This window comes from Oncorhynchus clarkii, chromosome 27 (genome assembly GCF_045791955.1).
Source record: "Oncorhynchus clarkii lewisi isolate Uvic-CL-2024 chromosome 27, UVic_Ocla_1.0, whole genome shotgun sequence".
NCBI classification, from domain to species: domain Eukaryota; kingdom Metazoa; phylum Chordata; class Actinopteri; order Salmoniformes; family Salmonidae; genus Oncorhynchus; species Oncorhynchus clarkii.
The window spans coordinates 13,226,976-13,254,469 of record NC_092173.1 but is presented as its reverse complement, the minus strand read 5'-3'; the positions used below and the strand labels follow the sequence as shown (position 1 = coordinate 13,254,469).

Here is a 27,494-nt window from a genome sequence, read left to right as displayed (position 1 = left end):
TATGATACTATGTTTGTTTTGTCAATTACCTCCAAAGTATTTAAACCCCATTGTTTATTTTCCTTTCTAAACACTTCACTTTATATTTTATCTGCTCTATCTATTTGTGAGACCTTGTGTTGTCATCTACAGCATGTCAACGTGGCCTGCAAATGTTTGTCGCTTAGCTGATGAGCTCACGATGCGCAACTAATTCCTGGAACACCAATAAAGTGACCTGAAGTACTTTGGAAGTTTTCTGTAACCTCCTCCTTGTGGTGCCCACCTCCTCCAGTACAAGGCCTCCCTGCAGTGTGTATATTCACACTTCACTGCCCCCCTAAAGGCCACTCTCACTTTACCAAGAAGGTCTGTGTGAATCTTCTCACCTTACTGAGTCCCTGTTACACAATTTTGTGAAATGTCAGACCCAAATTACAGGACAATATGATGCCACTGTTGTATGTAGCCTGTGTCTCTTATATACATACTATACTGTATGTGTGATATACACTTCCATCCATATGTATTTGGACAGGGAAGTAATTTAAAAAAAATGTGTCTCTATACTTTTTACAATTTGAGATCAAGTAAAATGTCACATTTTACGATGCCCTCTGTACTTATTGGGACAGTGAAGCATTTTTCCTTCTTTTGGCTCTATACTCCATACGTTTGGATTACAGACGCACAAATATCATACCCCCAAGACATTACCTCTTACCTCTCACCATTACATTTTTAGCATTTTTTGGGGGGGTATGATATTTGTGCGTCTATAACTTTCTCACTTATCATCATTCACAATTGATTAAGGATTATCTGTAATCATGGTAGAATCCACATTCATGTAGAAGTGTTTAGAAACATATTCTATTCTTCTTTACAATAAAAGTGACTCCAAAATGACACAATAGATTATTTGCCATTAGTTTCTATTGGGAAGAAAATAATCTGAAACACAACCCAACAAAAATAAACAGCAAATGAGTCACAAGCTTGATGTAGTCATTGCATGCTGTGAATATGGGACCAAATACGTAACTTTTTACGACTTTAATACACAGAAGTGGATTTGTCCTAACTTTGTCCAACACTTTTGCTCTTCTAAAATGGGGGGACTATGTATAGAAAGTGCTTTTAAACCGTTCACCCGATATGGATGAAAACATCCTCAAATCAGAGCTGACAGGCTGCACTTTAACCTCGTAGTCATTGTTTTATTTCAAATAAATAGATAGGCTAGCCCAGGGGTGTCAAACTCAATCAGCACACGGGCCATAATGAAAAAACTATTTTGCGGGCCAGACCTATGTACATCTTATAAGTGGGAATTATTATCTTTTACGTGCAACTGCGAACCAAACTGGCCATTGTTTTATTTGAAAAAAATGATCATGTCCACTGATGTACATAGGATGATGTAAATAGAATTTGAACATTAAAACAAAAGAAGAGATACGTCATATTTACCCAGCCTTTGCTTCCCTGCTTGCAGATGTGCATAATATGATGCAACCTTAATCAATAGTATTGAATACCTCCAAATAACAAAATAAGTTGTTGTAACGTTTAAACTTAAAACATGTTTTTTTGATTTTTGCACAGCATGGATCATCGGTGTGGTTGAATGCATCATTGCTGTGTGGTGCACTCAAAATGTATTGTAGCAGTGTAGCCACTCTAGACTACTGCTCTAACGTTGTTGTAATACATGTTTCTCCTTTGCAGGTTTAGTTCTTTGGCGGTTAATTGTCAAGCTTTTAAAACCGAAGCCAGACAGCAACATATTAGTAGCCTAGCTAGGACTGTTGCACGTGGTCTGTACACTTTCCCTCCGCTGCACGCTGTAAACGGGACACACGGAAGCAATTGAAGTTGAATTCACCAATGCGAGCACATCAGGTAGTAATTTCATGAAGTAGAGGGCCCGCGGGCCTTGTGTTTGACACGTGTGCGTTAGCCTGTTAGCCACATTATTACTGGCTTGTGATCATTGCCCTTGCTAGTTTGATTATATTGACATTGAAACTTAAACAGTGCATCCCAAATTGGTGGAGAAAGCAAACAATATACCAAGTCAGCTGTGATTTACAACCTGATTTTTTTGGACTACCAAGAAATGTATTGATGTATTGATGAATTATATTAATCTGTTTCATATCTGCAAATTAGTTTAAACTCTGTCAGTTCCACTTTAAAATAGTAAAAGTTTAGTATTTGGTTCCATATCCGTTGCAAGCAATGACTAAATCAAGCTTGTAACTTGACTCGTTGGACGCATTTACAGTTTGGTTTGGCTGTGTTTTGGGTTACAGAGCGTTTTGGGTTACAAAAGACAAAGGAACCTCTAACAATTCAATGCTAAGGAACCTCTAACAATCCAAGTACTGTATCTAAGAAGGTGAATAAGCAGGAACACTCCGGTTATTCTCTTCAAATCATCATTGCCTACAATGCTTTTATCACCACTCTGGGATCACCGACACGGCTGATTAGCCGTCCTCAGGAACCCACTCTTCAAGAACTAGTGCAAGTAACTAAGGCAACTCAGAAGGACCTCTTGTGGACAATCAGAGACATACACCTGAGAACGAAGGAGAAGGCCCTCCAAAGGAGAAGGCCCAATCAACCCTCCTCAAAAGCGGAACTCTTTCCACAAAAGCCTGGGCCCAACAGAGATACCCGACGAAGACCTTCAACGCGTAAATATACATACATTACTTCTTACCCAAAAGAGCGGCAGTTCGGGACAAGGTATTATGGTTATTGTGAGTGTAGTTCCCAAATGTATCCAAGTGTTGCTTCTCTTTCTCTCTCGCTTTCTCTCTCTCTTTAACTCTCCATCTTGTGTAACAAGTGTCATATTGTGTTAATCCGCTAGGGACTTGTTTTCATCGTATTAAGTTTATGATCAATAACCTATACTGTGTGTTTGTGTGTGTGTGTGTGTGTGTGTGTGTGTGTGTGTGTGTGTGTGTGTGTGTGTGTGTGTGTGTGTGTGTGTGTGTGTGTGTGTGTGTGTGTGTGTGTGTGTGTGTCCTATGTTATCATATAGTTTGTGCGGTATGGAATAATTAGTAAGACTTGGGTTTGTGAAGATTCACGAAGTCTGTGACATTCAGAATAAGACTGATATGAGGAAATTATTAATTAGTGACTGTTATGATATCTTTATATTCTTGAGTTAATTCAAGAGATGTTAACTCGTTAAACAACTTTTGGTGCCCCAAATTGGTGCCTCGAAATTCCTAATTAGTTCATTGTTGCATAATTCATTTAATCTAATAACAATTAAACACAGTAGGGAATTATTCAATGAATAACAGTCATCACATTAATGCTAGTCACGTCACGACACGGATAATTCCAGGGTAACAGAATGATGCTGAGATTTTTCACTTTAAATGTATGCCAAACAAAAAACAATAATTGAAAAGTTAAACAAACAATAAAACTCTATGCACAACGACAACTTTTAACAATTTCCACAGACATTTTTACAAAAAACATTTACTTGAATAACAGTGCAGATGCAAAGTTTGGTAACAGAATGATGGCACAAACCATTTATTTTTGTTTGACAAACATTTTAATCTGAGCATCATTCTGTTAGCGTGGAATTGCCCTAATCCAAAACAAACTGCAAATGCATCCAACACGTCACAAGCTTGATGTAGTCATTGCCTGCATGGAATATGGGACCAAACATTTTTGTTTCACTGTCCAAATACATATGGGGGAGTATATATATATATATATATATGTGTGTGTGTGTGTGTGTGTGTGTGTGTGTGTGTGTGTTTGTTTGTATGAATGTTTATGAGAATCTGCGTTTTATCCTGACTAGAGGCATGTCTATGCCACCTTGAAGATTAAGGTTAGCTCGAGATAAAAGCTGTAGCCTCCAACACAGCAACATGACTCATAACCTGGCTATGGGTCTGTATAATCCAAGGGAATTCACAATTCAAGGTGTTTCGGAAAATGAAAAAAATAATACCATGCAAGTGAACGTTGTTCCATCATGAGCTTTCTCTCACTTTGTCTGTCTTCTCTCGTCTTTCTTTAACTCTTTGTCCCCTCTTTCTCTCTCTCTCTCTCTCTCTCTCTCTCTCTGTCTGTCTGTCTGTCTGTCTGTCTGTCTGTCTGTCTGTCTGTCTGTCTGTCTTCTCTCATCTTTCTTCAACTCTTTGTTCCCTCTCTCTTTCTGTCTGTCTGTCTGCTCTCATATTTCTTTAACTCTTTGCTCTCTCTCTCTCTCTCATCAAAAGCAGTTTGAGAGTCTGCAGCCTTTGATAGCCTTGTGATGCTCTCATCCCCAGTGATGATGCCCCTTTGCTGTGAAGAGCTGTGAGAGCCTGTTTGTGTATTTGAGGGTGGGATTTACTCACAGGGGAAATGTGAACTGAGAGAGGACTTACCTGCTGCGCCTCACCGAGGCCCTCTCAGCGCGCCACTGGGCTGTCCCCTCAGGGGGCGTTGGGTCCCAGGGGTGGCGTCCGGCTCTTTCCACCGGGTCCCCAGACTCAGGATCATCCCTTTGATCTGTCTCGATGTGGATCACCGGTACAGGGACCTCCCTGGGTCCCCTTATGGGGGGCCCAGCTGCTGTACATGTGCTGTCTCCGCCCCCTCCTGGTTGCTCCTGACTGGCTCTGCTCCGAGTGCAGCCAGGGCGGGAATGTTTGAAGCCTCTCCTCCTCTCCCCCACGGGCATGTGTTGTTGTCGCCCCACCATGCCACCTCCTCCGGCCCAATCCCCTTCCTGCAGGACAGACTTCCCAGTTTCCACGATGTCTGCGGCCAGGCGGTTGGCATATTGCAGCACTTGGGTCTGGGACTCTGCATCCACAAGGTCAATGCTCTCCTCAGGGTCCGCAATGATCTTGTTCTTCCGCATCAGGGACTCAATGGAGCTGGACCAGGTCTCGTGGATCAGCATGTCAGTGATCTGGTCCGTCTGTCCCCTCTGGTACAGACAGGAGTCAGACTTGCACAGGCCCGTGGCAGACACCTGAACTGAGTTGGTGGGGTAGATATTAAGCGTGTCCCCATGCACATTGCGGACAAAGCCGTCAAAGGAGTTGGCCTTGATGGGTGAGTTGACGGTCAGCCTGGAGTCTGAGAAACGTCTGTCCGGCACGGAGGACTGACGGATACAGAAGAGGGTTCTGGGAGATGGAGGCAATAGGCTGTTGCTCCACTCTTTAGTTCTGCCCATACTGTAGTCTTTGCTCTCCTTGTCCATGTCTTTGAGCATGAACCTGTAGAACTCCTCCGTGATGCTCTCCGTACTGGACTGCTTCGACAGACAGGAGGTGGTCCTCACATTGAGGTGGCCGTTCTTCTTGGTGGCCGCCTGCTGCACGGCTGCTGCCAGGATGCTGCTGGCGTTCTGCCCGGCGTAGTAGTCCAGGAGCAGGTCAAAACCTCGGCCCTCCATCTCCATCTGGTTCACCATGAAGCGGGAGAACTCGTCAGTGATGCTCTCGCAGCTGGACTGCTTGGAGATGGAGCCTCCCCTGCTCAGGTTCTGGCCCAGCCGGCTGCCGGGGCCTAGGGTGTTGGGGGTACCCGGAGGGCCTGCGTCCTCCTCTGGGATGCTTTCATAGCTGGCGGCCTTGCCCCGGCTCCACCGCTCACACTGCAGCCGGCTGCGGGTCTGCTGGCCGGGCTTGGAGGTGTCAACCACATTGAGCTCGGGGCAGTTCATGATGCGGGCGGTGACCTCGGAGGCAAAGAGCGCGAAGGGATCAAGAGTCTGGGGCATGTCATCCAGGTTGACTGTTTCATCCACCACGCGGTTGACCAGGCACTCCATCAACTCGGGCTGTTCCTCAGTCTTCCTCTTGATCTCACTGAGGCGTGGTGGCCGGTGCTTTTTGGATGCCACACCGCCATTCTGGCCCTCCTTTCTGCGGAGGGCCGTGCAACAGGATGGCAGCAGGTAGCTCCCCTCGGGGTAGTAGCCCGCTGCACCCTTCAGGGCACAGAACCACGGCTGCTTCCCGCTGGAGTTCTCCAGGCAGATGGCGGCCAGCTCAGTGGCCATGGAGACCACGGTGGTGGCCAGATCATCAGCGAAGTAGTTGACGGGGGTAGTTCTGAAATCTGAGTCCATCTTTAGGCAGACCAAGGCCCCTGTGGAGGAGGAGTTAAAAGAGGACTGAGGGGTCAGAGAAGACTGTCTGCTGTCTGTACTGGCTATCCATCTTTTCTCTGTTCCCAGTGATGAAGAGACCTGGAGGGCTAAGCTCTCTGGAAAAGTTTCTCTGATGTTTCCTCTGGCCTGCTGGCCCTGGAGGTCATAGCAGTCCTTAATAGAGGACGAGACTTTAGTCGGAGCTTGTCTGCGCTGCTGCTGCTCTCTGATATGTGGCGAGCTGTGAGACTCATAAGGTTCACTCTCCCTCTCCTCCAGTCCATATTTCACCTCCTTCATCCCGGAGTAGACGGGTGTCTTATCTGCCCATTGGGTTTCACAATTATCGGGCTGGCTGGAGCCAACGAAGCACTGTAATTGGCTAAATGGTTCCTTGGTGGTGGCAGCCGCCTCGTAGTCCCTGAAGCCGACATCACCCTCTTGTCTGTCAAACGACCCTATATCACATTTGGAAATGTCACCGATCCGCTTTGAAGTGAGACAAAGGATGTCGAAGAGCACATTGCTCACGCTCTCCTGCAGAAAGCCCTGGATATCAGTGACGTCTTTTCCCGGGCCTTCCAGTTCTTTTTTCTTTCTCGCTTTCTCGAATGCGAGTTTGAAGAGGCCGTCGGCCACTTCGCTGATGAAATTGTCCACCTCCGTCTCATCCATCTTGTCCAGACATGACTTATTGGGAGACGTGATGCCATCCACAATCCTGTTGTGGGTGGACTCCAGTAGATGGGCCACACTCTTGTAGTCCTGGGGCTGAGCCAGCACCCCTGCTGCCTCCTTGTGAAGAACTTCAGCAATGCTGGTGCGGAAGGCCTCGATGCTGGTCCCCTCGGCCACACTGCAGTGGAGGGTGATAGCTGTGGAGGTCTGCGCTGCAGATAGGAGCCCCACGGAGGCGGCCGAGTAGACCTCGGTGGTGGAGTCGTCTTCTGACTCACAGACCACTTCCCCGACCTCTTCAGCTAGCTCCACCACAGCCACCGCCCCCGCCACCTGGGCCATCCCGCACATGGCTGAGGAGAAGGAGTAGTCAGTGCCCTCAGGGCCCCTCTGTCCCTCTCTCTCCATGTCCCCCTCTGTTGGCTCCATTGCCAGCTGCTCTGCTACCTGTGGGCTGGAGATGGTGCCGATGACACTGGCAGCGCATGCCAGGGCCCGCTGCAGGGGTTTGGTGGGGTGGCGTCCAGTGGTAGTGGTGGTAGGGAGGAGGTCATGGGTCTCTGGTCCGTGTTCCGCCGGTACCTGCCTGGCAGTACCACCATCACCACCAACACCATGCTCCAGAGCCGCGTGAGAGGCTTGAGTACCCAGCCACTCTGGCAGGCCCTCGCAGCTATCCGGGCTCTGCACTATGACGATCTTGGGGAGCTCGAAAGAGCAGGCGCGTGCCCGACAGGGCTCCTCTGCTCCTGTCCAGGCGAGGCCGGTGGGGGGGTGGCTGCCGGGGGACATGCTCACAGCGGCCTCAGGAGCGAAGGATGGTTCGTCCTGAGACAGGCTGATGAAGGCATCCTGCAGTACCGACTCGGCCAGGTTGGTGGCATAGTGGCCAGCCGACTCTTTGGTGTGATGACTGCTAGCTCTCGCCGGTGCCTTTCCTCCTCGTTTCTTGGTGGCTGGGGGGGCGCCGATGGTCACCTCGGACTCCTCTCTGTCCTGCCACTGATGCTGGCCCAGGTGTCCCCTCTGACACGCTGGTCTGTCGCTGTGTGCTACATCTGACAAGTCCTCTGCCACATCACTGCACTCTGGCTCTGAGTGGAGAAAGAGAGAGAGAGGCATGTCCAGACCTGTTAGAATGTACTTCCATCAAATTCCCAAATTCCCAGAGCGATGACAACCCAGCTCTGGTTTAACCAAGCTAGCAATAACACCAGACTTTCACTGAGCAGCATTTACCCACTCAAACATGACTATAGCTACCAACCAAACCCTAGCTGGTCCCAGTTATGTTTGTGCTGTCTTACCAATGACCATAAGACTTGGCTACACAAGCTATAATACAACACAAACAGATCTAGGAACAGGCTAACTTACCCCCATGCAAAGTAAAAAAGAGCAACCTCCTATCCGAGGCTTGATTTGATAATGAATATTACTGGTACATTGACTCAAAGGAGACCCTTCACACAGTGTTGGTTCTAAATTCATACAGGCAGGGATGGGAACAATACAGATACGAAATGCAATAAAGATCAATGTATCAAAATAAACAACAAAATACTGCTTTGTAATTTTAATTAAAATACTAAAATACAGTACATTTGCAAGTAGCCGGCCCGAAGAACAACAAAATTCTCGGTATCGGTTACAAAGACATTTTAACGTGCAATGACTCTGATATCTTGTTGTTTAACTACCTTAGTAGAGCAAGTCACCCTGGATAAGCGTGTCTGCTAAATGACCAAAATATAAATGTATATGTGAAAATGAACAAACCAAAATGAACTGCAAAGCATGCTGTTTATTGTTTCGGGGCGGAGCTCATTAGAATAACACTTAGCATGCTTTGCAATTGTTCCTTTTTACATATACATTTATATTTAGTTCATTTAGCAGATGCTTTTATCACACTATAGTGCTCTCAGACTTCTGATACCAATGCAGGGTGAAAGGGGGGCCACAAAATGTGAACCGTTATAAATTACAGTATTTTGAAAATACAAAATACATTGTAGTGTAATTCAGCCCAGTGTAATTCAAATGACAAAATACTCATAAGTAATTCAAATAAGTCTTCCAAATACATGTAACAGAAATCCTGCCCATCTCTGCTTACAGGAGATTCATATTATAGATAAGGGGAGACTTGTCACTGTGCAGAAAAGCACCGCCAAACTCAGGGCCATATACTGTATATTAATCTCAATCATGACAGGCATTGATCTATTCTACTGTATGTGCCCACAGCAGCACGGCACACCATGCGAGGCACAAATGCTCTAAGGAGCTACACAGCCAGCCAGCCACAGAGAAGTGTTTTTACAGATGAAGACTGACAGGCACGAGAGAACAAGAGAACAACAGCTGAATGCCTGTCGTTCCCTTTTGAAACGAGACGAGGGACATCTTCAGTGGTAAGAATAGTATTCAAGGAGCATGTAGACTATTTGTGATTCGGAAAGTATTCAGACCCCTTGACTTTTTCCACATTTTGTTACGATACTTTGTCATTATGGGGTATTGTGTGTAGATTGGTGAGAATTATAATTAAAAAAAAATTTTTTTAGAATAAGGCTGTAACGATAAAAAAATGTTGAAAAAGTCAAGGGGATCTGAATACTTTCCGAACGCACCTATGCATTGACCTGTTTTGAGACTAGGCTACTGAATAATGTATAACCTTACAAAAATGTCAGATTTTTCCTCCCAAAATGAGTGCTTCACATTAGTATATTTGTAAATAATAAATGGTGTATCCTATTTAGTAGACACACTTGTCAAAAGTGACCTAGAACAGTAACTGAGATCGAAATTTTCGTATTTGCTATCCTCATGCTCTTCAAACTTAGCCACATAGGACTACATTACCCTACTTTCATATTCACCACATACGTCAGTAAAATACAATGAACTCAAATATAGTACAAGGGTATTCAAAAGGATGAGAGAAAATCACCATTTCGTAAGCCGTCATCCTCGCTGTCATCCCCCAGGTGTTCTGAGGCAGTGAGGAAGTCCTCCTCTATGGATGAGAAAGAGCGGTTGGTGTCATCATCCAGCCTCTGCCCTGCCATCATCATCCCCTGGGACCCCTGCCTCTCCTGACCCCACTGTAGCCCGATTAGGAACTTGTTGATCTCATAGATGATGCTGGTGGGCCGCCGGCCCCCAGCACACTGGACCAGGCACACATCTGTACCCCTCTGGCCCTGGAGACAATACACACACACACACGCAGGTACAAATACGCACACACACATTTTTTAAATGTTTACATTTTATATTTTTATTATAACGCCAATTTCGTTATATCCAATTGGTAGTTACAATCCTTTCCCATCGCTGCAACTTCCGTACGGACTCGGAAGAGGCATAGGTTGAGAGCCGTGCGTCCTCCGAAACACAACCCAGCCAAGCCGCACTGCTTGTTGACACAACGCCCGCTTAACCCGGAAGCCAGCCGCACCAATGTGTCGGAGGAAACAGCGTACACCTGGCGACCGTGTCAGCATGCATTGCGCCTGGCCCGCCACAGGAGTCGCTAGTGCGCGATGGGACAGGAACATCCCTGCCGGCCAAACCCTCCCCTAACCCGGATGACGATGGGCCAATTGTGCGCCGCCCCCATGGGTCTCCCGGTAAAGAGTTCAATAATTGATGCATTCTACCTTGTCTGCTCGTGTAATACTCAGAGCAGATCAGACAGTGGATGGATTTGGGATGGAGGGATCTCAACAAACCATTAATATAAAATGACATGAATGTGTGTGTGTGTGTGTGTGTGTGTGTGTGTGTGTGTGTGTGTGTGTGTGTGTGTGTGTGTGTGTGTGTGTGTGTGTGTGTGTGTGTGTGCGTGCGTGCGTGCGCTCACTTGTGTGTGGGTGGGGTACTGGTGACGGTGAGAGTGGTCCGGAGTCTCCAAACCGCCGAGCAGCAGGATCTCGTTCACCTTGGGCTGTCGCACACTCAGAGAGTCGACCAGCTTGGGAAGGTCTGGAGAGATTGAGGCCAGTTTCTAGAGGAGAGAGGGACGTCGCCCACAGTCACAATGACAGGCACACAGGCAGTCATCATCAGAACAAACCTGCTAATTACCTAAACAAATCAACCCCTCTCACCCAGGCTAATTATCCTGAATCCATGGCAACAGAGCCAGTGTTTATGATAGTTAAGAAAGACTCTGGGGGAAAGGGAGGAGGGGAAAGGAGAGGCGAGGATAGAGGATGAGAGAAGGAGCAGAGGGGTTAATGGGTAGGGGGAGGAAAGGGGAGGAGGGAGTAAAGGAGATGAGATGAGGAGGGAGGAGAGGGAATAGAGGATATGAGAGGAAAGCATGGGTAGGGGGTAACAGAGAGATGACAAGAGAAGAGGGGACCCAGCACACCTTGACGCAGCTGTTGTCGTGACGATCCACCTTCTGCTGGTCCAGATTCACAAAGCAGATCTGCAATAAGAGGGAAAAAGCTTCAGAACAGTGGTAATGTAAAGCTACAAAAAAACATAGTGAGACCTGAGAGGTTAGCATCAAATAGTCCAGAATACTGACTGTGATGTAGCCAACCTTACTCCCCATTCCAATGACCTGAATTTACCCAGATAAAAGCATGATTAATCGTCTGACAGAGGAAGCATTCATGCTGTGTTAGCCCTCACTGGCCATTACAAGCCTCTAGCAGGACGTGATTTTGGAGGTATGGCAGCGCGCGAATAAGCAGGACACAACAGGGCTAATTGGCACCCAGTCAGTCAGTACCCAGGGAGCGAGCGACAGTCCCTACATACAGACTAATATAATTTTACTGAATTGGTCCCAAATTAAACCCTATTCCCTATATAGTGCATTACTTTTGACCAGACCCCTATTAGCCCTGGTCAAAAGAAGTGCACTACAAAGGGAATAAGGTGCAATTTGGAATTCAGAATAATTTCACTGATTGCTTTGCCATTGTTTATTCTGGGGTGGGTTTTCCAAAGCCTTCATAGTTGCATAGGTATGTTATTTCACTTGCTGACCCGGACTATAGAACAGCAAAGTGCTACGTTTGTTCACGCATAGAAGATTGGCCGCCCCGTCAATCTCTTCGATTTTCATAAGTGTGACCCTGTCGTGCCAGTGCGGCTGGGTTGTGTAGAGAAAGTATGTAAAAGTACAGCTACAAATGCTTTGGGGAAGTTTTAATCAATAATTGAGTTAATTATAAAAGGGGAGTGAGGCATAGCCCTTGGTTGGTCACTTACCAATAAACACAGATAGTTCCCCCCCCCTGCCAGCTGTAACACACTATATAACCAGTTCCTATCTATCCAGTTCTCTCTATCTGTTCAAAGCCAGATGAACTTACAGTGGCAAAGAAAGAGCATGTGGACCCTTTGGAATTACCTGAACTTCTGCATAAATTGGTCATAAAATATGATCTGATCTTCATCTAAGTCACAACAATAGACAAACACAGTCTACTTAAGCTAATAACACACAAAGTATTGTATTTTTATTGTCTATATCGAATACATAATTTAAACATTCACAATATAGGTTGGGAAAAGTAGGTGAACTCCTAGGCTAATGACTTCTCCAAAAGCTAATTGGAGTCAGGGGTCAGCTAACCTGGAGTACAATCATTGAGACGAGATGTTGGTTAGAGCTGCCCTGCCCTATAAAAACACTCACAAAATTTGAGTTTGCTATTCACAAGAAGCATTGCCTGATGTGAACCATGCCTCGAACAAAACAGATCTTGGAAGACCCAAGATTAAGAGTTGTTGACTTGCATAAATGCTGGAAAGGGTTATACAAGTATCTCTAAAAGCCTTGATGTTCATCAGTCCACGGTAAGACAAATTGTCTATAAATGGAGGAAGTTCAGCACTGTTGCTACTCTCCCTAGGAGTGGCCGTCCTGCAAAGATGACTGCAAGAGCACAGCGCAGAACGCTCAATGAGGTTAAGAATCTTAGAGTGTCAGCTAAAGACATAAAGAAATCTCTGGAACATGCTAACATCTCTGTTGACGAGCCTACGATACGTACAACACTAAACAAGAATTGTGTTCACGGGAGGACAATACGGAAGAAGACACTGCTGTCCAAAAAAAACATTGCTGCACATCTGAACTTCGCAAAAGAGCATCTGGATGTTCCACAGCGCTACTGGCAAAATATTCTGTAGACAGTTGAAACTAAAGTTGAGATGTTTGGAAGGAACACACAACACTATGTATGGAGAAATAAAAGGCACAGCACACCAACATCAAAACCTCATCCCATCGGTAAAGTATGGTGAAGGGAGCATCATGGTTTGGAGCTGCTTTGCTGCCTCAAAGCCTGGACAGCTTGCTATCATCAACGGAAAAATCAATTCCCAAGTTGATCAAAACACAGGCACACACAACTACAGAAAACGTTTGGTTGAGGTTATAAAAAGTAGGATCAACCAGTTATTAAAACCAAGGCTTCACATACTTTTCCCACCCTGCACTGTGAATGTTTACATGGTGTGTTCAATAAAGACATACAAACTTATAATTGTTTGTGTTATTAGTTTAAGCAGACTGTGTTTGTCTATTGTTGTGACAGATGAAAATCAGAACAAATTTGATGACCAATTTATGCAGAAATCCAGGTAATTCCAAAGGGTTCACATACTTTTTCTTGCCACTGTACATACCAGGTCCATCTCTCCAAACCCAATATTCTGCCCCCACGCTTCAACCAGAGAACATATTATATATATTTTCTAGAGAGGAGAAATAAACAATTTCCTGTATTAATCAACATACCAATCATTGTAAATCCCAGCGGTTGATATAACCTCCTTGATCATCGTACATACCCTCTCTGATGTACGTCATGCTGAAAGCCCTCAAAGCTCAAAGAGCTTAGCTACCCACAATTCATATGGTTTCTGTAAGAGCTATTCTTTATGATTAACTTCCCTACGTGACTAATTTAGGTAAAAGAACAAACGCTTGTGGGGTCCATCTTGTAGGCCTCTTGTCTCTCCTCAGACATGTCAATTGGGCTAATATGACTGTCTGGTTTGCCTGTGGGCTATATTCAGCATCTTATTCCCCTGCTCCCCACCATGTTTTTTTCCCCCTTCCTCTTTTCTTTTCCGTGGCACTCGTGTCCATGTTCCATGTTAATGGGTCTTCCCGGGGGGAAGAGGGCATGTACGCTTCGGACTAACATCAAAAGAGAAGCAGAAGGAGAAATACAAAACAGAGGTAAATGATGCAGCGACTGGAACTGGATCGAATGGCCCAATCAGCTTAGAGATAAAACTGTTCTGTCTGCCAATCAGGCTGAATCTGTAGTTGGTTACTCTGTGACATCATGGATGTTAGTCTCTGTAATGAGTGGATTAGATTTTTTTTAATTTCCCTCTTTTACAAATGAATCTCGCACTTTACCCATGTTTTCTACATCATTTCTGCCCATTTCATGGATCTTTTATAAAAAGTAGCCTATAGGATGAATCAGTGAGCTAACCACCCCAAAGCTGAAAAGGGGACAGAATTAAACAGGAAACAAAACGGCGGGAGCAGCTTGAAAATTGGAGTGGCGCTCTTTATCAGGAGAGTCAAAATGTCCACCGGAGTGAAACAACACAGAACATTGCAATTTCACCATTTCACCCCTGTTTACATTATTACATACATATCACATTCAGCCTTTTCCTTACTTTTTTTCAAGAAAGCCCACTCTGGTAGTGGTGTAACCTATTTTGAAGCTGTCTTATTATAAAGGCGGTTCTATCAAGCCCACACATTATTTGGGCTTATTGTGTCTTCCACGCCGGTCAAAGCAATTGCAGAGAAAAGTAAGGAGATGACTGTTGAAGAATGAGAAAGAGCGAGGGAGAAACAGTCAAAAAAAAATAGGAGATATAGTGCCCTTCCCAAGGACAAAATCATTTAGCCATCACCATTAGGTGGGGGTGGCAATAGTCTCCAAAAATGAGCTGTTTGTGCAAGGTAGAGAACACTATTATCTTTATTACGATATTTTGTTGTATCACTAAATGACATGTTTTATATTTAAAAGCATTACTGCCATGGTATTTTAATGGTTTTATGAGAATGGCCTTCCATGCAGAGTTGCAAAGAAAAAGCCATATCTCAGACTGGCCAATAAAAAGAAAAGATTAAGAATGGCAAAAGAACATAGACACTGGACAGAGGAACTCTGCCTAGAAGACCAACATCCCGGAGTCGCCTCTTCACCGTTGACGTTGAGACTGGTGTTTTGCGGGTACTATTTAATGAAGCTGCCAGTTGAGGACTTGTGAGGCGTCTATTTCTCAAACAAGACACTCTAATGTACTTGTCCTCTTGCTCAGTTGTGCACCGGGGCCTCCCACTCCTCTTTCTATTCTGATTAGTGCCAGTTTGCGCTGTTCTGTGAAGGGAGTTGTACACAGCATTGTACGAGATCTTCAGTTTCTTGGCAATTTCTTGAATGGATTAGCCTTCATTTCTCAGAACAAGAATAGACTGACGAGTTTCAGAAGAAAGTTCTTTGTTTCTAGCCATTTTGAGCCTGTAATCAAACCTACAAGTGCTGATGCTCCAGATACTCAACTATTCTAAAGGTCAGTTTTATTGCTTCTTTAATGTGTGTGTCTAAATGACAGAGTGAGTGAGTGATTGTGTGGAGGTGTGGAGGTGTGACAGAAGCACAAACTCACAACCATTCACATCGTAAAGACAGAAGTCAGATGGTGTGTGTGTGTGTGTGTGTGTGTGTGTGTGTGTGTGTGTGTGTGTGTGTGTGTGTGTGTGTGTGTGTGTGTGTGTGTGTGTGTGTGTCTGTGTGAAGTTAGAGACCTGGACTGGTTACAGGACTGGTTACACAAATACAGTCAGGACAGGAACACACACAAACACGCACACACACAAACGCACAAATGTAGAAACTCGTAAACACGCTCTCACTTATTTTCCATAAAGATTACTAATGTTCACAGACTACAGTGCAATATATTGCAATTCACACACGACAAAGACACACACAACACAGACACACAGAATACAGACACACACAACACAGACAACACACACACACAACACAGACACACACAACACACACACACACACACAACACAGACACACACACACAACACACACATGCACAACACAGACACACACAACACACACACACACAACATACATCCACACAGTACAGACACTCACAATACACACAACACAGACACACACAACACAGACACACACACACAACACACACATGCACAACACAACACAGGCACACACAACACAGACACACAACACAGACACACAACACAAACACACATGTTTGGTCACACAAGCACAGGAGCAGAAACTCCTTAAAACGGTCTCACTCATTTTCAATAAAGATTACAAATATTCACAGGCTATAGTGCAATATATTGCAATACACACACACACAACACAGACACACACACCACAGACAGACACACGCACACACACACACACACACACACACACACAACACAGACACACACACCACAGACAGACACACGCACACACACACACACACACACACACACAACACACACACACACAATACAAACACACACACCACAGACACACACAACACAGGCACACACAACACAAACACACACAACACAAATACACACGCTCGATCACACATGCACAGGAGCAGAAACTCCTTAAAACGGTCTCACTCATTTTCAATAAAGATGACAAATATTCACAGGGTATGTAGTACAATAGGCTGCTACGCACACCCGTGTGCACACAAGCACACATGCACACAGTCCTCCACCCACTTCTAAGCTCTCTTCCTCTTCCCTCAACAACAAATCCTCTCCCCCTCACTCAATCTCTCCCACCTTCAAACCCTTCTTCTCAACTCTAACCTGTGTCTCTCTCTTTCTCTCTATGTCCCATTGCTCTCAACTCAGCACACTCAGTCGTTCTTCCTGTGTCCTCTGTGTGTTCCCCTGTGTTTGTTATGTAAGACCGCCACAGTCAGGCCATGTTGTGACTGTGAGCCACTTGGATGCTCTGGCTGTGTCTCATATGGCACCCTGTTCTCTAAATAATGCACTACAGTAGTGCACTAAATAGGGAATTCGGTGCCATTTGGAACACAACCTTGGTATCCTTCTGTGGCTCCTGACCCCTGACCTCCAAGCAATAGCACCAGCCAAGATACATTACAGGCACTTCCATTATTCATATGCACTGTCTGTATGCTGGTCTTGGTTGTGGTAATCTCTCGTGGACAGATTGTGCGTAAACCGAAGAAAATCAATTAGCTGACCAAATTACACAAGATTTTAGTTCTGGAATATTAGAGTTGTAGAGCTCATTGAATATTCACAGCACTAATGTGTATAGAGTCTACACCTGTTCAGCTCTCCATTCAGCCTCCAACTCTGGAATAATATTACATAATATAACTAACTGGTAACGATGTCCCATTTCCAGTCATACCCAATCCTAGACCCAGGCACACAAGCAGGCAGACAGGCAGGCACACAAGCAGGCAGACAGGCAGGCACACAAGCAGGCAGACAGGCAGGCACACAAGCAGGCAGACAGGCAGACACACAAGCAGGCAGACAGGCAGACACACAAGCAGGCAGACAGGCAGACACACAAGCAGGCAGACAGGCAGACACACAGTTGCTGTGGGACCAAGCAGGCAATTAGAGCAGTGAGGAATGATATGAATTGGGAATATCTTATCTCATCACTGTAACTAACTCTGTCCTAGCCATCAGCCGTGAGATACAGCTTAAATTGTCATTTTCAGCTCCCCATATCTCATTGAATACAATTCAATTATCTACATAGCTGCAGCAGTGTGTGTGTGTGTGTGTGTGTGGGTGTGGGTGTGGCAGTGTTAGTGTGGCAGTGTGCAGAGAGAGAGAGTGAAACTGGGAATAGTTTTGGTGTTTGGTGACAGATTATTAGTGCATGCAACATTTGGTTCTGGGGTCTGAGATGAACAATGATATAGATCTCATCTCTACAAAAATGTAAAATAGGATTGGAAACATATCTCCGTAACTTCACTGTAACTAGCAGAGCAGAACTAACAGTGTAGAAGACTTCGGTTCCAAATTGCTTACCCTCTGTCAATGTGTTCAGATGAAATTCACTGTGACTATCGCAACTCGGTAACATCTCAGACCCTGCCTTAAAACATGAGAGAGTGATCAAAAGTGACAAGACCTAGATTTGGTAAGGAGTGAAAAGAGAGCTTACAAGATTTTTATCTTTGCACTTTGAGCTCCTGAGTGCATAGTCCCTTCTACTTCCTGAGCCTTCCACACACACATTCAGGAATAGACGTCACTGTAATTGTCACATAATCAACCAGTTCGTGTGTGGCCATATTGTCTCCATCATATGAAATTAGTGGATAATAAAGATATCACACTTTGTGAAACAACCAGGATGACATATCAATGTCAAGACAATTTCCCTTCAGGGACAATAAACTTGAACCTGTCGTAAACACGACCTCCGAGCTTAATTTGAATACCTCTGCTGCCGCTGTGTGTGTAATCAATGACAATCACATTGTAACAATCGCACTGATTAAAGTGACCATGTTAGATGATTCCATAAATGATCCAAATGAACACACTAATAAACCAACCCTTCCCCCGCTCCCCAACCAAAACCAGAAATACCATATCCAGCCAAACGTATTAAATCTGCATTCCACACACTCACTAACACAGACCCTGTTCACTCCTGGCTCAGAGTCTGTAATTAACTAAGCTGATATGGCCACAGGCCTATTACTGTGATAATACTGGTTAACAGAAGAGGGTGCACACACACACACACACACACACACACACACACACACACACACCTAACCCGTGCTCCTCATCCAGTCTGGACACATTGTGTAAAAACGGCACTGTATCATTTGCACACACAATGGGAAGATGAAAACGCTTTTTAATTGACTCAGAGCTCAGAATGAGACTGAGGGAAAGGACAGACACACGGAGTGATACCTTTGTTTTCTAGTAAGAACACCAACGCTTACCAGTCGAGTACCCAAGGGAGAATTCCTGTTCTACAAAGTTCTATAAATTGTCATAGATTTGGTGGCAATCATATAGTTATAAATCAAATAGGCACACACTGCTCACCGTGTTATATCTCCCCTCAGCGTCATCCTCCAGAAGGCCCAGCCTGCACAGAGCCTTCTCATTCCTCAGCCAGTACTCTGATGAGTCCAGCACACTGCTACTGCACAGCACCTGGAAGACACAGATAACTCACACTCTTACACACAGACACATGACTGAACTCCTTCTCAGAATGTATAACATACAAATACACGCACACACGCACGCACGCACACACACGCACACACACACACACGCACACACACACACACACACACACACACACACACACACACACACACACACACACACACACACACACACACACACGAGACCCCATTCACCTTCAGCTGACAACCTTAGTATTTACCCTCTGGCTATAAAGATCTCTACAGGCCCTTTGTTCAGGAGGTGCTATGTGGGACCTTCCTCTGTAAGAGGGATCAATAGCCTGTCAGTTAGCCTATTTACTCTCCACATATTTACTGTGTTTTTACTCTTCCCCCGCGAGCTGTTTCAAAGGACGCTATGCGTTAAGTGTCAAGTCCTGTTGACCTGCGACTTTCAATGACACTCAAGAGTCAAGAGTACCTTGTCAGAGGGACACATACAGTGCATTCGGAAAGTATTCAGACCCCTTCATTTTTTTCAACATTTTGTTACGTTACACCCGTATTCTAAAATAGATTTGTTTAAAATCCCTCATCAATCTACACACAATACCCCATAATGACAAAACATTTAGCATATATATTAAAAATAAAAAACAGAAATACCTTTATTTACATAAGTATTCAGACCCTTTGCAATGAAACTTGAAATTGAGCTTAGGTGCATCCTGTTTCCATTGATCATCCTTGAGGTGTTTCTACAACTTGATTGGAGTCTACAATTGATTGCACACAATTTGGAAAGTCACACACCTGTCTATAGAAGGCCCCACAGTTGACAGCGCAAGTCAGAGCAAAAACCAAGCCATGAGGTTGAAGGAAATTCTATAATAAGGGAAAGGGGATAGCTAGTCAGTTGCACAACTGAATGTATTCAACCCAAATGTGTCTTCTACATTTAACCCAACCTCCCTGAAAGCAGGGAGGAAAGCAAATCCAGGAAAAGAAACGCTAGTAGGTGTGGCGTTTGGCCAGAGCGATGTGGATGGGTAGTCAGGTTACAAAACAATAGAGATCATAATCATTTCCATAGTGTATTTTTAGGCTCATGCCATCATGCCCCCTGTGCCCCTGTCCTGCACTATCTCCCTCTGGTGTTGTCCATCTGCTCTGGGCCATCGCCAGGTAGAGATGACTCACACTCAGACGGCCTCATGGTCATGACATCACAATTTGGCAGAGCTTGGAGTGAGGGCAGGGTTGTGTTCATTAGGCACAAAATGGGAGATAACCGCCCAAAACAGGGATGTGCTATTTGAACTTGTCCAATAATTGCCCTTTTCTTCCGTTACAAAATGTTTTGCGTCGATGTGCACCAATGAACATAACCCAGCTTCATACAGGAGCTTGAGCAGGAGCTTGATATAAGTAAATGTTCACCAGTTAAAATAATATTATTCTCCCACATGTATTTTATTAAGGCAATATTTAGATTTCTAGGTCTTTGTCAAGTCAGGGGACCTGACCTAGAGTTAGGGTTGAAATCTTGTCTTGATAAATACACACTTGGAAGCCATACAGTTTTGTGTCATTGTGTGGACACTCCTATTACCAATACTACATGTGAGACAGTGGAGGCTGCTGAGTGGTGAATGGCTCAATATAACGGCTGGAAAGGAACCAATGGAATGGCATCAAACCCTGTGTTCGATGTATTTGATGCCATTCCGCTCCAGCCATTACCAACCTCTTGTGATGTAATATTGTTTTTGTATGTTAGCGGCAAAGCGGCGAGGCTCAGTGGAAGTCATTTAACGTGACAACCCGTCTACTAATGAAGTGACTGAACAAGCAGCTATATCGACTGACAATGCTCCTTATTCAAGAGGAAGGAGGGGGAGCAGAACAGAAGAAGTTGAAACTCAATGTAATCTCCCCGAGACCAGTGTTCTTTGCCATTTCTCTCATTGTCTCCTTGGCACAGTGAGATGATGAATCCAACTAGATGACCTGAAACACCTGGTCCTCCATCATTACTCTCTGTTGCAATGGCACAAACTCACCAGGGAGAGGGACACACACACACACATTAATATTTACCGGACATACTGTACACACACACCGTCCCCCTGTATTTACCTTCTTGCAGGCGGTGATGGGGGATCCCAGGGTGCTGTCTGTGCTGACTCCCTCGGCGGCTGCCGACTCAGAGCTCTCGAACATGGCTGACGACTGGAAGTTACTGCAGGAGGAGAACAAAGTGTGTCTGTGTCAGGGCCTACTATACACAACCCCAGGGCAAGGCCTCTGTTTGGGCTTCAGAGAGCCTATTAGCCCATTGGTGAACAACTTCGCCTGGGGACATGATCCCTGGCATCCCTGGCATGCCCACTGCTGTACAGGACCAGCCATTAGAGAATTGCATGAGAGGAACACAAAAACTGTGAACCTTTACTAAAAACAAAGGTAAACTCAGCCATCACATTTGTCTTGAGGCGCTTGAGACAATGTATGTTGATCATTGGTATGTTTACAACCAATATAGGATTGAAAGGAGGAAATAAATGATTTTCCTCATTAAATCATTTTATCTGTGATTTGTAAGTTTGAAAGTGCCAGATTTTTTATCAGAAGTTTGTATTAATTTGGATAAAACTGGCACATAAAAAGGAGGGAGGTATATGAAGACCAGAGAGACATCTGGCTCTGTGATCATCACTTTCATGGTAAATTAAAAGTATTTAATTTTGGAACTGGTTTAATTTAGGGATTCAAATCAAATCAAATTGTATTTGTCACATGCGCCAAATACAACAGGTGTTGACCTTACAGTGAAATGTTTACTTACAAGTCCTTAACCAACAAAAAATATAGAAGTATCAAATAATTAAGGAACAACAAGAAAATAACAATAGCAAGGCTATATACAGGGGGTTGCGGTACAGAGTCAATGTGCGGGGGCAGCGGTTAGTCAAGGTAATTGAGGTCATATGTACATGTAGGTAGAGGTAAAGGGACTATGCAATCGATAATAAATAGAGAGTAGCAGCAGCGTATAAATGGGTGGTGGGGACAATGTAAATAGTCTTAGTAGCCTTTTGATCAACAGTTCAATATGGCTTGGGGGTAGAAGCTGTTAAGAAGTCTTTTTGACCTAAACTTGGCGCTCCGGTATTGCTTGCCGTGCGGTAGCAGAGAGAACAGTCTATGACTAGAGTGGCTGGAGTCCTTGGGATTTTTTTGGGCCTTCTTCTGAGACCTGGGTGGCAGGAAGGTCCTGGGTAGGCCGTATGCACTACCCTCTGCATTGCCTTGCTTTCAGAGGCCGAGCAGTTTCCATACCAGGCGGTGATGCAACCAGGATGTTCTCGGTGGTGCAGCTATAGAACTTTTTGAGGATCTGAGAACCCATGACAAATCTTTTCAGTCTCCTGAGGCGGAATAGGCGTTGTCGTGCCCTCTCTACGACTGTCTTGGTGTGTTTGGACCATGATAGTTTGTTGGTGATGTGGACACCAAGGAACTTGAAGCTCTCAACCTGCTCCACTACAGCCCCATTGATGTTAATGGGGACCTGTTCGGCCCACCTTTTACTGTAGACCACGATCAGCTCTTTTGTGTTGCTCACATTGAGGGAGAGGTTGTTGTCCTGGCACCACACTGCCAGTTATCTGACCTCCTTCCTATAGGCTATCTCGTTGTTGTCGGTGATCAGATCACTGTTGTGTCGTCAGCAAACTTAATGATGGTGTTGGAGTCATGCTTGGCCACGCAGTCGTGGTGAACAGAGAGTATAGGAGGGGACTAAGAGGGGGGACTACACACCGATGAGGGGTCCCAGAGTTGAGGATCAGTGTGGCAAACGTCTTGTTGCCTACCCTTACCACCTGGGGGTGGCCCGTCAGGAAGTCCAGGATACAGTTGCAGAGGGAGGTGTTTAGTTCCTGGGTCCTTAGCTTAGTGATAGCTTAGTGATAGGGTACTATGGTGTTGAACGCTGAGCTGAAGTCAATGAATAGCATTCTCACATAAGAGTTCCTTTTGTCCAGGTGGGAAAGGGCAGTGTGGAGGGCAATAGATTTTGCATCATCTGTGGATCTATTGCAGCGGTATGCAAATTGGAGTGGGTCTAGGGTTTATGGGATAATGGTGTTGATGTGAGCCATGACCAGCCTTTCAAAGCACTTCATGGCTACAGACTTGAGGGCTACGGGGCGATAATCATTTAGGCAGGTTACCTTCGCTTCCTTGGGCACAGGGACTATGGTGGTCTACTTGAAACATAGGTATTACAGACTCAGTCAGGGAGAGGTTGAAAATGTCAGTAAAGACACCTGCCAGTTGGCCCTCGCATGCTTTGAGTACACGTCCTGGTAATCCATCTGGCCCCGTGGCTTTGTAAATGTTGACCTGTTTAAAGGTCTTGCTCACATCGGCTACCGATGCATTATCACACAGTCATCCAGAACAGCTGGTGCTCTCGTGCATGCTTCAGTGTTGCTTGCCTCGAAGCGAGCCTAAAAGGCATTTTGCTCATCTGGTAGGCTCGCGTCACTGGGCAGCTCGCGTTTGGATTTCCCTTCGTAGTCCGTAATAGTTTTCAAGCCCTGCCACATCCGACGAGCATCAGAGTCAGTGTAGTAGGATTCGATCTTAATCCTGTATTTAGGCAGGTTACTTTGGTGTTCTTTGGCACAGTGTCTATGGTGGTCTGCTTGAAACATTTTGGCATTACAGACTTGGTCAGGGACAGGTTGAAAATGTCAGTGAAGACACTGACATTTGGTCAGCGCATGATTGGAGTACAAGTCCTGGTAATCCGTCTGGCCCTGCGCCAAGTTATTTAGGTTGTCTGGTAGCCATGTGTCACTGGGCAGCTCGCGGCTGTGCTTCCCTTTGTAGTCCGTAATAGTTTGCTAGCCCTGCCACATCCGATGAGCATTGGAGCCGGTGTAGTACGATTCAATCTTAGTCCTGTATTGATGCTTTGCCTGTTTGATGGTTCGTCTGAGGACATTTTTTAATAAGAGTCCGGGTTAGAGTCCCGCTCCTTGAAAGCGGCAGCTCTACCCTTTAGCTCAGTGCAGATGTTGCCTGTAATCTATGGCTTCTGGTTTTGGGTACGTACGTATGGTCACTGTGGGTACGACGTCATCGATGACGTTTTTGATGGAGCCAGTGACTGATGTGGTGTACTCCTCAATGCCTTTGGAAGAATCCCGGAATATAGTCTAGTCTGTGCTAACACAACAGTCCTGTAGCTTAGCATCTGCGTCCTCTGACCACTTCCTTATTGAGCGAGTCACTGGTACTTCCTGCTTTAGTTTTCGCTTGTAAGCAGGATAGAGTTATGGTCAGATTTGCCAAATGGAGGGCGAGGGAGAAGTTTGTACGCATCTCTGTGTGTGGAGTAAATATGGTCTAGAGTTTTTTTCTCCTCTGGTTGCACATTTAACATGCTGGTAGAAATGAGGTAAAATGGATTTAAGTTTCCCTCCATTAAAGTCCCCGGTCACTAGGAGCACCGCCTCCGGATGAGGATTTTCCTATTTGCTTATGGCCCTATACAGCTCGTTGTGTGCCAGCATTGGTTTGTGATGGTAGACAGCTATGAAAAATATAGATGAAAACTCTCTTGGTAAATAGTGTGGTCTACAGATTATCATGAGATACTCTACTTCAGGTGAGCAAAACCTTGAGACTTCCTTAACATTAGATTATTTGGATCAGCTGTTATTTACAAATAGACACAGACTGCCACCCCTTGTCTTACCAGAGGCAGCTGTTCTATTTTGCTGATGGACCGAAAAACCCACCAGCTGAATGTTATCCATGTCGTAGTTCAGCCACGACTCGGTGAAACATAAGATATTACAGTTTTTAATGTCCCGTTGGTAGGATATCCTTGATCAGAGGTAATCCATTTTGTTATCCAATGATTGCACTTTGGCTAATAGGACTGATGGTAGAGGGGGTTTACTCACTCGCCTATGAATTCTCAGAAGGCAACCTGACCACCGCCCCCTTTTTCTTCGTCTTTTCTTCGCGCAAATGATGGGGATTTGGGCCCATTCCCGAGAAAGTAGTATATCCTTCGCGTCTGACTCGTTAAAGAAATTAGCCTACTTATAGCAGTATCAATCAGAATTTATGTGTGCCTACATTGTATTTTGCCCAAGGTAGGTAAGGTATTTGCTGCACAGCAAATAATAAAGTCATTACAGCAGAGTTACTATTATTTGACTCGAAAAGAGCAGCTTAACTATTTTGGGAATTAAGTGACAGATTGTGACCACTAGAGTCGAGGTAAAACACAGAGTTAATTTGAATATAGTGTTTATAAATACTGCAAGAGTCAATGAGATCCTGCTCACAGATTAGCAGTTAAATTTGGATTTTGCCACCATTTATATTTTCTTCCTCACGCTGACACTGACAGAATGTCTTTTCATTAAGGTAAGTAATATTGTTTTAAATTCAAAAGTGGCCTATGTCAACCATTTAGCGTATCCTTCTTATCATGTATCATTAGCTAGTTCCAGATATTAAGCCAAATATGAATTATTACCTAGCAGTCGATCGGTATAGTATAGCCAGTTTTTTTTAACCAAGCTAGGCTTGGCGCCATTCTAAAAGCGTAGCTACTGTTAGCTAACTATCTAGCTAATGATTTTAGCTCAGTTTGACAGAATGGACATACAGTACAAAAGATAGGTACTTGAAGCGGCTAAATTCCTATTTTTTTGTATTACCACAGTTGAATAAACCAATAAACGTGTGTTAATTCGACACCAAATGTTTTGTAATGTTACCATGGCAATTAGCTAACATTAGCTAACAGTTGGCTAACACTAACAGGGTAACTTATCTACAGCAGTTAGCTAACGTTACCTAGCTAGCTAGCTAATAGCTAATGTTAACGCTTCGAAGTCACCGACTGCGTCATTGCATCAATGCTGCATAGCATTCTGCGCAGCTACGCAACTATACTGAATTCAGGTATTTAAAAACCTTGTCTTTTTGACACAACTACTGACAGTTAGAGAGACTTAAACACAAAAAATGCTGCTTGGAGACAAGTGTCCACGATAGTTGGATTGCCAGGTCAGTTTAGTAGTGAGCTTGTGCTAGATGTGGCTACTTAGCTAGCTAGCTAACCTAACTAGCTAGCTTGCTAACCTAGCCAATGGGTGTGTGTGTGTGTGTGTGTGTCTGTGTGTGTGTGTGTGTGTGTGTGTGTGTGTGTGCGCGCGCGCGTGCGTGCGTGCGTGCGTGTGTGTGAAAGAGAAATAGTAATATAAATAATGCTAGTTACTACCCCTGATAACTTGGCCAAATAATCATATTTGAAAGACTGTGACTGTGTATGTGAGATAAATAGTAATAGAAATTATGGTAGATACTACCGCTGATAATTTGGTCAGATAACAGTGTGTGTACAGTAGGTGACATGTTCATGATAGCTACAGTATCTAATAACTATAGTTATGGTATTGGTTTGGCCTATCATGTTCATGTCTATGTATAAGAAGACTGTAGGAGGAAGTGGAGATGACTCAGGGACAGGTATCAGAGAGAGAGAAGGGCAGAGAAAGAGAAGAAGAGGTCTGGGTCAGCAATTTCAGGCCAGCAACCTTGGCGCTTTGGCCACATTCTTTCTTTTCTGGAACCATTTATTGTGCCTAGGGCAACGAGTGGCAATTTTACAGCCAGACCTTCTACTACATCATCTACAAGTGTGGGCACCACCGGTGCATCAAGACCCTCTACATCATCTACAAGTGCGATCACAGGTGCAGAGAGACCCTATACAACGTCTACATCATCTACGAGTATGACCACTACCGGTGCAGCCATGGAAGATGAGGAAACGGAGGAAGCACCTCTGGATCTAGGACCACCTGAGATTATTATGAAACTCACGATTTTAATGAACCTCATTATGAACCTCACAGCAGCCCAACCTGATGCTCACAGGAAGGAGGATGAAGAGACCCTCTTTGCCATGAGCCTGGTGCAAACCCTGAGGAGGCTGCCTCAGCAAAGCAGCAGTCAAGTTTAAAATGTATCAGCTGCTTTTCAAAGCCGAGTTCAATGGTACATTTTTCTTCTCCACAACACAGGTAGTGTCATAAGTATTGTGACAGTGAAGTAAAGTAGGTCATTTTTACACTATACTCATGTAGGCTAATTGGTATTTCAGATCAAAGGATTAATATGAGGCAAATGTATGGTGGTTCTGGGTTAGAAAATATCCTAAAACAACAGTTTGCTGTCTAAATATTTGTCTGTCATATTCATCTTTTAATCTGAAATGCAAATTCCATGAGTAAAGAGCAAGATTTACTAACTTTACCACACTGTTCCAATATTTATGCAACTAACTACACTATACAAGGATTATTTAGTTAACATAAATCTCACTTTTTATGGTGTTATATTATGTAATGCTTGTATGT

General features: G+C 44.7%; 1 protein-coding gene across 2 annotated transcripts in view; it reads right to left on the bottom strand.

Annotated features, from left to right (window-relative positions):
- The window catches only part of LOC139386198 (A-kinase anchor protein SPHKAP-like), a 164,951-nt gene that overhangs the window by 6,541 nt on the left and 130,916 nt on the right, over positions 1–27,494 (bottom strand). For both annotated transcript variants that reach the window (XM_071131671.1, XM_071131672.1), the window contains 6 exons: positions 21,175–21,277; positions 18,947–19,057; positions 11,190–11,249; positions 10,677–10,820; positions 9,762–10,014; positions 4,404–7,896 (listed from right to left, as the gene is read on the bottom strand). In XM_071131671.1, the coding sequence (XP_070987772.1) occupies positions 4,404–7,896; positions 9,762–10,014; positions 10,677–10,820; positions 11,190–11,249; positions 18,947–19,057; positions 21,175–21,277 (4,164 nt within the window). The remainder of the gene's footprint in view (positions 1–4,403; positions 7,897–9,761; positions 10,015–10,676; positions 10,821–11,189; positions 11,250–18,946; positions 19,058–21,174; positions 21,278–27,494) is intronic.